Genomic DNA, 9,511 nt, shown 5'->3' on the forward strand with positions numbered 1-9,511 from the left:
TACTCGCAAGCGTACGTAGGCGGATGAGCATCGCATTCAATTGCTTCACGAGCCAAAATATCTCCCACTTTTTTCTCTGTGTCGTGATTCATTTAAGGGATCATTTATAACCCACTTTCACTTTAAAGTAAGAAATAGAAAGACCCCTTTTGTGATTTCTTAAGCAATTTCATTGGATTGGAGTTTTGCGATGAAAGGTACAGTCTTGAAAATTGTGTAGGCTAATTAACTTGTTGGAACTGTCCCTTAGTTGTAGTTTTGTTTTCTATGTACTTCGATGTAATTAGTGTTGGAGTACGTTCTTATTGCTATTTGATGTGAGCAATTGTGAAATTTTTTTGTTGTTTTGGTTGATTTTTGTGGGTTCCCCTTCCCACATTTTCTCTCGAGTTCTTCTTGCTTAAAGTTCGACTTTGTAGGTTCAAAGAAATGCGATTCTCTGAGCCTTTTTAATCCGGTTTACGTTCTTTCTTTTATTTATTCCTTTGTTGGAGATTCCAAGATTTTAGTGGTTAGTGTTAGTATTTATTTATTTTTTCCTTTAGTATGTTGAAGATTATGCATGTTTGCTGGTGCGAAAGATAGCCATTTACGACTGCAGTAGAATGGCTTTACGTGGCAAAAGATGGCTTTTCTTTCAACTTCATGTCGCGATTCTATCGAAGATGTCATTTGACATTGAATCTTATTTTTGCCCATGTATTTTACCAAAGTGTAAATAATCCTAATTCTTTCTCGGTTCAACGCTTGGTAAAAAATGGTGAACCCGGGGTTGTTTCATGGGAGCAAGAAATCGAATTCGGTGACTCTGAGGTTTCGAATACCCTATTATACTCACTGGGGCCAGCATCTTCTGGTTTGTGGTTCTGAACCTGAACTTGGCTCGTGGAGCGTGAAGAAAGGTCTTTTGTTAAGCCCTTCTCACCAAGGGGATGAGCTTATATGGTCTGGCTATCTTTCTGTTTCGACCAGGTTTGCATGTGAGTACAGCTATTACGTGGTGGATGATGAGAGGAACGTTTTGAGATGGGAGGCTGGAAAGAAAAGAAAACTGCTCTTGCCGAATGGCATTCAGAATGGGGAGTTGGTACAGCTTCATGATCTTTGGCAGGTGTGTGTTTTTTTTTTTCCGCTTTTGTTGGTCTTTTCCTTTTGCAACATGTAACAGGATGTTATACTTTTGCTCGCCTGTGTTTCTTGTGCATGCATACCTGCTTGATCTATTTTGGCTAATTATGTTATGTTTCACTCTCTTACTATACATAATTCCATTTTCTTCAAACTATGTACTCGTCCAGATAGGATTCTTTTGATTTCTCTGCTCATTTTGATCCAATGAGCTGTGGTGACGTTGAATAGCTGAATATCAGATTTGTTATTGGCTGCACATTTTTCTGATTCTTAATCTGAAGCTGGTATTTTTGTTGGGCGATAAGAGCAGACTGGTTCTGATGATATCCCTTTGAAAAGTGCATTTAAAGATGTCATTTTTCGTAGAAGTTGGAATCCAGAAGTTGAGAGACCCCATGGGGAAATTGAGAACCTATCAACTCGGGAAGGTGATTCTCCTGCTAAAGATCAAATATAACTGTTTTTAAACACCATCACGCTGACACCTGGAGGCTTATTTGCAAATGAATGTGATTAACAGATATGGTCATTGTGCAATTCAGAATTTGCTGCCCGAAAAATGAGAAAGACACAGAGGTATGATCTCTTATGCCAGCAGGCTCAGCAATTCATCTGAGGGAATTTGTTTTTTCTTTTAAGTTTGACTCACTAATGTTTCTTTAATTATTTTTTGTAGATTTACGTGATTGGTAGTTCGTTAAAGCTGGGGAAATGGAAGATTCAAGATGGACTTAAACTCAATTATGCCGGTGAATCAGTTTGGCAAGCTGAGTCACAAGTGCATAAGGATGACTTTCCTGTACTATATCCTTTAGGTTTAGGTGCCTTTCTGTTGACATTATGACTCACATGCTGTGCAAATATTAGATTAAGTAGCTGTATCTTTCCTTAACGATTGTTTACATACAAATATTGTAAATATGGCAAAGCTAGAAACTTTGGTTTAGAAATTGGCTCGAATAGGGAGCTCTTTGTCGACTTCTCAACTAGTCCACCAAAGTACATTGTTTTATCAGATGGCTTTATGCGAGTAAGACATTTAAGATAATAATTCTCTATTTATTCAATTGTTTCTCTCTTTCTTGATATTAAGATGTCGGTTTCTGTTGTCAGGAAGTGCCTTGGAGAGGTGCTGGTGTTGCCATCCCTATGTTCTCTGTCAGATCTGAGGCTGATTTGGGAGTTGGAGAGTTTCTCGATTTGAAATTACTAGTAGACTGGGCGGTCGAATCAGGTTTTCACTTGGTTCAGCTGTTACCCATCAATGATACGTCTGTACATGGAATGTGGTGGGATTCATATCCTTACAGGTAAATGAATAACAATGTTCAAGTGGATTAACATAATTATTTCAAATCTTGTTTCTACTGATAAATAAGAAAAATATGCTAAGGAATGCCTTCAATTTTTAAATGGATTATATAGACATGATTTTAAGTACATTCATGGAAAAAGAATGGCTATAGGCTTACCTGTTGATTATAAGTTCACTTTCATGTGACATGCAGCTCTCTATCAGTATTTGCTTTGCATCCTTTATATCTGAGAGTCCAGGCTCTCACCGAAAATATTTCTGTGGATGTCAAGGTGTGGTTTTCTTCACTTGATGGTGGTGTAAAAGACATGGTTTAAGGTCCTTATTCTTACACTGTCTCTCTCTCTTTTCAGCATGAGATTCAGCTGGCCGGAGAACAGCTTGATGGAAAGGTATTTACTTTTTAATCAATGAAATGTTTTTCTGCTCTCTTTCGTGTTGAAAATTCTGCTTGATGTGCTGAGAATGCATCTGTATTGCTTCACATCTATCTGCACAGAGCAATGTCGATCACTGTTTAAAATATAGATTTTTCTAAATCTTCGATGGATAACTGACTTGTGGTTTTTCTTTTTGGCAGCATGTGGACTATGAGGCTACAATGGCTGCAAAGCTTTCTATTGCCAAGAAAATATTTTCTCAGGAGAGAGAAATCACATTTAGTTCAATTGCATACCAGAACTTCTTTTCTGAAAATCAGGTCACATTATCTTGGAATTCAACTGACTTTTTGAGTTTACTGTAATGTAATTCAAGATCTCTTTAATGTCCCTGGTAATATAATTGTTTTATCTCAGGATTGGTTAAAACCATACGCAGCCTTCTGTTTCCTACGAGACTTCTTTGAGACATCAGATCATAGCCAGTGGGGTCGTTTTTCTCTTTTTTCAAAGGATAAGGTGACTGACAATTGAATTTGTTTTCCCCTCGCTCTCGTTCCTGAGCTATTAATAATTAATAAAAATGGGCTAAGAAACTTCATCCCAAGTTCGAAACTTGTCTTTGCTTTAACATCCTTCATCATCAATCACATCTATATTTTTCAGCTCGAGAAACTTATTCAGAAAGACAGCTGGTGCTATGATATAATTTCTTTCCACTACTATATCCAGTTTCATTTACATAAGCAGGTAAGTTATGAATTTTACCTTGTGACAGTTTCCCTTTGATCGGTATTTCTTGGTAAAACTTGAAACATGCTTTAATCACATTTATTTTCACTAAAGAGCAGTTGTCCGAATCTTCCGAGTATGCGAGAAAGAAAGGAGTTGTATTAAAAGGAGATCTCCCTATAGGAGTTGACCGGAATAGTGTGGATACCTGGGTATATCCAAATCTTTTTCGTATGAACACCTCGACAGGGGCGCCTCCCGACTATTTTGATAAAAACGGGCAGAACTGGGGTTTCCCTACGTATAACTGGGAAGAAATGTCTAAGGACAATTATGCATGGTGGCGGGGTCGTTTAACTCAGGTCCCTGATGAAACTATTTTGTTACTTTGCCTCTTTTCTTTGGTTTCTCTGTGTAAAGTTGCTATGTCCTTCATAGATGTCATATCATTTTCAAGTAGCAAGCTATGTTGTGTTTTCACAGATGGCGAAGTACTTTACAGCATACAGGATTGACCATATATTAGGATTCTTTAGAATCTGGGAGCTTCCAGATCATGCAATGACTGGCCTCTGTGGAAAGTTCCGACCATCTATCGCATTAAGCCAGGTAGGTGCCTTGTTTCCCTTGTTCGTTTCAGGTTTAATGAGGACTCTACTTAAATGTATGTTTGGATGGAGGTGCTTTTAAAAAAAAATAATCAGATGAATTTATTTTTAAAAAATATTTTAATAAGATTAAATCAAGAATTTAGGAAATGTGGTTTATTTGACTCCTGTTTAAAAATTTAAATTTATAGTTTTGCTTATTATATCCAAGTATAAATATTTTCCCCTTTTTTTCAAAGAAAAAAATGGTTAGAAAACACTATGCAATAAATTGCTTTTTAAGCGAAGTCTGAATTTTCTCGTTCAAGCACTTGTGTTCGTAGGCACCATTTGTGATTTGCTACCTTTTCTCAGGAAGAACTTGAGCGGGAAGGGATATGGGACTTCAATCGTTTAAGCCAACCATATGTTAGGCAAAAACTGTTACAGGTGCCGAGTTTGTCATTACCACTTCATCCTTTTTGGGTTTCCTTGCCTCAGTGTGTGCAGACTGAAGGAAGTACATGACATAGAGGCAAATGAAACTCTACTGTAATTTTTATTATTTTCTTGAATGAATAATTGAGTTACAAAAAAGTTGTTTTATACAAAATTATCTATTCCTAATATAAGGAAAGAAAATAACAAAAAGATTACACAATATCCTTATTTCTTAATATTTACATATTCCAAATTATCTACACTCTCTTATTATGGGCTTCTCGTTTAAGCTTATATGCATTTGGCACTAAATATTTCAGGAGAAGTTTGGAGCTCCCTGGGCTGTGATTTCTTCCAACTTTCTAAATGAATATCAAAAAGACCATTATGAGGTAATAAATATTGGGAAAGAAATATATGATATTTGTTAATTTCTGATGTTATGTTACTGTTTTCGGATAAATAAACAATATTATAACTATGCTTATTAAGTCAAACTAATATATGTGGCATTCATATAGGAAATGCCATCATTACTTAGCTAAGGAAAATATATATAGTGTATATCTAGTTTTGATTCGCCGACCAAGCTGTTTCTCGTAAAAATATCAATATTTTGATTTTCAACTTTTGTTCTATAAAATTTTTTGGTCTGCCAAAAAGTTGAAGTTATGGAGATTGATGAATTTAGCCATGATCTTTAACCATTTTAGTTATGTGCGAATTTACAAGTTCATCTTTGCTCTTGATAGAGAAGTTTCAGCATCATATGGAAGTGCTTTTTTCTCGTGGCTGGAAGTATTAATTTTTTTTTGTATTACGTTAGCAGGATCAAACTAGTAATCAAAACAAGAGAAAAAAGGGGAAATCTGGGTGTTTTTGGTCTGTCAACTTATTCAAGTTTCCTATCTGTGATCAATTTAGTTCAAAGAAGAATGCAATACTGAGAAGAAAGTTGCATCTAAGCTGCTGTCCTGCGTAGAAATCTCCATGTTGTTGGAAAGTGAGGAAAAACTGCGACGAAACCTCTTTGATCTTTTGCAGGCAAGTGTAACTGAGAAAAAATATAAAAGAAAATTATTTAGTTTTTGTAATCCATGGTGATGGCAGAAAATAATTAATTAGTTCCAAGCATGCAAAACTTTATTTACTTCTCATCTCAGATACTCCGAATTTCCTTTTACATGATATTCAGAAAGTTAAGATTACTATCGTATATGTCGCACTCAAGAACATTGTTGTTCTAATTCATGTTTATTTCTCCTTGCGATAGAATATTGTCCTCATTAGAGATCCAGAAGATTCAAAAATTTTTTACCCACGCTTCAACCTTGAGGACACATCTAGCTTCAATGATTTAGATGAGCACAGGTACCTTCTATATCATATTATTCCAGTAACACATGAGCTCCTTTTTGTTGTGAAACTGAATAACGTACAGTGGTGATGTGGTATGAATAACCATATTTCATCTTCAATCTTTCATCTGATTTGGGCTTTTGCTTCACATTTTATCATCTCTTACGCGTTACGGTTATCTAATGATGCAGCAAAAATGTACTGAGAAGACTATATTACGATTATTATTTCCATCGTCAAGAAACTATCTGGCGACAGAATGCTCTGAAGACGTTGCCAGTTCTCTTGAGCTCATCAGATATGCTGGCTTGTGGAGAAGACCTTGGGATGATTCCTTCTTGTGTTCATCCGGTCAATTTTATATCAGTTTCAAAGAAATTCATACTATAAATCGGACACCTTTTTCTTGTCATAAGTTATGATTAATTGAATTCTGAATTGAAAAGTTGTGTTTGGACAACTTTGATGCAGGTGATGCAAGAACTTGGTTTAATCGGATTACGCATACAACGTATGCCCAATGAGCCTGGTCTCGAGTTTGGTATTCCTTCTCAGTACAGCTATATGACGGTAATTGTCTTCAATATATTTTTTTCTTTGCACATATTCCAAGATATAGTTCAGCAAATTCCTCTGAGTTTCAGTCTTTTCTGAATTTTTACGTCATGTTATAAAAATTACCATAGCGCTGTCAGCAACTAGGTTTCTGTAAACAGCTGTTTTTAAATCGCTTTTCTTTGTTCTCAATAACAAATTGTCTGGCGTGAATGCTATTTGTTGTATTTACACTCAAATCTAATGAGAAGAATCTTGTTGCAGCCGATGGCAGAGCCACGAGTTTCTCTTATGAGCAAAAAATTAAATCGAAATTAAATCTTGAACATTTGTAGCAACATTTAATAGGGAGGGATGACTCCCCTGCCAGTCCACCTTTTGTGCGACTCCCCTGCCAGTCCACCATTTGTTTTCCGCGACCTGTCTAATGAGCATACCTGTTTAGATTTGTGTGTTTAGTTATTCCTCTAGCTTATTCCTGATTTCCTCAGTCAATGGGTGAGAATCTTTTGGGAGGACAGATTTATACCCAGGACAGCTCGGGCATGTCATGTTAAGGTAGGCATTATTGACAGTTGACAGATGTTTGATTCGTTATTTACGGTGCATATATCCCAGGACAGCTCGGGCATGTCAAGTTAGGCATTATTGACGGTTGAGATGTTCGATTCGTTATTTACGGTGCATTTGGTCTTGGTTGCCCTATTTTGTATTTTTAAAACGTTTTAGGCCAAGTTTGGAAGCAGAAATCGTCATTTCTTCACCTTTATTATGTTCTCTCATATGTACTAGTGTAAGTTTCGATCTTTGTAAGGATAAAATAGGCAGTAAAATATTATACCTAAAACCATGCAGATTTGTGTTGATATCTTTCATCGTCCCGATTAGTAAGTTTTGAACTCTGTATCAGGTGTGCGCCCCATCGTGTCACGACTGTTCCACCCTCCGTGCTTGGTGGGAAGAAGATCAAGAAAGGCGACTTAGATTTTTCAGGACCTTTGTAGGCACCGACTCGGTACCACCTGATGAATGCACTCCTGAAGTCGCGCATTTCATATTGAGGCAGCATGTCGAAGCGCCATCAATGTGGTCAATTTTCCCACTTCAGGTATATCAATCAATAGATTTTACGTATGCATTTCTAATTATTATATTCCCAAACAGATGACACATCTGCGAAGCATGCTGACACATTACCTCGTGAATACTGGATTCGCTGGGTTCATATCCTAAAAATCGATATTTTCTTATAAATCTCACTTAACCGATTATTGTTTGCTGCCTAAAACGAAATAGTGATCAAAAAGTGTTAAACTTAAAAAGAGTTCAATTGCCATGCTCAGTAAGGGTATAAACGAATCGAAACGAATCGATATCAGTAACTTTTTCGCGAGCTATTTGAACTACTGTTTGAATATAAACGAACGTTCGATATTCGAGTTTGAGCTCGATTCGAAACTCGAAAGTTTTTGACTTTTCGGCTCGAGTTTAGTTTGAAATCTTCTAACTTTTTCGCGAGCTATTCAAACTACTGTTCGGATAGAAAGATTCGAGAACGAAGGTTTGAAAGCTCGAAATATCCGAAATGCTCGATANAACAAAATAATTTTGGCTCGAAAAAAGTTCGAACATATTCGACTCGAGTTCGATAAATTCAAATACAAATTAAATATTTATTGAGCCGACTAACCGGCTCGATACGTTTATAGACCCAATGCTTACAATCAATTGCTTTTTTGGTACGGTATCAATCATCCGCTCCTATATATAGCTTGAATTTTGACGATGACAATGACAAACTTATATATGATGCAGTAAAATTTTTCAAACCACCTGTGCAATTGTGAAATACCCATTTTCGAATTTTTAATCAAATAGGTATCAGGACTCTGCTGGAGCCCATTTGGCATTCTTTGATTCTTCGCTGACAAACATTAGTTTCTAACTTTTGAAGGATTTGCTTGCATTGAAAGAAGAATACATGACACGGCCAGCCACAGAGGAAACAATAAACGACCCGACGAACCCAAAACACTACTGGCGATACCGTATATTTCATGCTCTCACTATATCTCTCCTGAGACTCCCTGTTTCTTCCCACAGAAAGCAGCTCTCGTTATTATCAAGATGTTTCATTTTTTTCAGGAGTTCATGTTACGTTAGAATCCTTGCTGAAGGATAAAGAACATATAGCCTCCATTAAAAATCTTGTCCAAGGAAGCGGAAGATCGTGCCCTCCGTTGGAGGATGATGAATCACAGCTCGAAAAATCAACTACACATCTAGATACATTGCAGAAGATCGCAGAAACTGGGAAAGAAGAAACCCAGTTTGATAGTCGATTGAATAATGAAATTCTGATTACCGAAGCGGTGACAGTTCCATGAATGAAGAACTATCGAGATGGCTGAATTTGCTGTTGATTGATCGCTCTTCGTGATTATTTAGTGTTTTCCGAATTTCCAGGTTAATAAAAACTCGTTCTGTTAAATTTGCAGACGCATGTATAATTCATTAGTTTTTCTTGTTCAGTTACTAACATCAGCAAAGCTTTGACCAAAGCTCTCCATCTGCATGATTAAGAATTCTTGTGGTGTGGATTCTGGCGAGTTAGTTATGTGTTGTATACGCAAAATATAACGAACTCGCTGAACAAAGATGTTTGAGAAGTTTAATAATAACAAATAGATGGTTTTCTTAATGCTTGCCTGTGAGAAATATGTAAAGATTAATAAATTTTCGTGGCTGCATCAGGTGAAACAAAGAAATCATTAGACGTTGTGGATTGAGTGTGTTGTAAAAATCAAAATACCGACAAAGTTTCTTCGAATTAAGAAAATCTCGTTCCTTTCGCCATTCTTGAAAATCTCGCAAGAGCACCCGATGATAGGAAGCTTGTTCGAGAAGCTAATCTCCCAAAGATCGAGAGAGAATTTTACAGACGAAAGTGGGAAAATTCAATGCGCACATGGATTTCTCATATGCTATCTCAGAACATGTATGTCTACTTC

The 9,511-nt window shown here is 36.6% G+C and overlaps 1 protein-coding gene across 1 annotated transcript; it reads left to right on the plus strand.

The window, feature by feature from the left end:
• Positions 1–9,035, plus strand: LOC140982772 (4-alpha-glucanotransferase DPE2). The gene is made up of 22 exons (XM_073449466.1): positions 1–1,111; positions 1,442–1,559; positions 1,652–1,707; positions 1,808–1,935; positions 2,035–2,161; positions 2,245–2,441; positions 2,640–2,718; positions 2,800–2,838; positions 3,027–3,146; positions 3,244–3,345; positions 3,493–3,576; positions 3,678–3,920; positions 4,042–4,167; positions 4,521–4,595; positions 4,907–4,978; positions 5,511–5,630; positions 5,860–5,957; positions 6,137–6,296; positions 6,417–6,515; positions 7,411–7,608; positions 8,455–8,548; positions 8,646–9,035. The coding sequence occupies exons 1-22, from the start codon at positions 758–760 to the stop codon at positions 8,885–8,887; spliced, it is 2,931 nt and encodes a 976-aa protein (XP_073305567.1). The 5' UTR covers positions 1–757; the 3' UTR covers positions 8,888–9,035.
• The last annotated feature ends 476 nt before the right edge of the window (positions 9,036–9,511 follow it).

The sequence above is a fragment of the Primulina huaijiensis genome, chromosome 1 (assembly GCF_012295235.1).
Source record: "Primulina huaijiensis isolate GDHJ02 chromosome 1, ASM1229523v2, whole genome shotgun sequence".
In the NCBI taxonomy this organism is placed as follows: Eukaryota; Viridiplantae; Streptophyta; class Magnoliopsida; order Lamiales; family Gesneriaceae; genus Primulina; species Primulina huaijiensis.

Coding starts and splice junctions, on each gene's coding strand:
- LOC140982772 (XM_073449466.1), top strand. CDS start 758: ATGGTGAACCCGGGGTTGTTTCATGGGAGCAAGAAATCGAATTCGGTG. Junction 3,147..3,243: donor ACTTCTTTTCTGAAAATCAG/GTCACATTATCT, acceptor GTTTTATCTCAG/GATTGGTTAAAACCATACGC. Junction 4,168..4,520: donor CATCTATCGCATTAAGCCAG/GTAGGTGCCTTG, acceptor ACCTTTTCTCAG/GAAGAACTTGAGCGGGAAGG.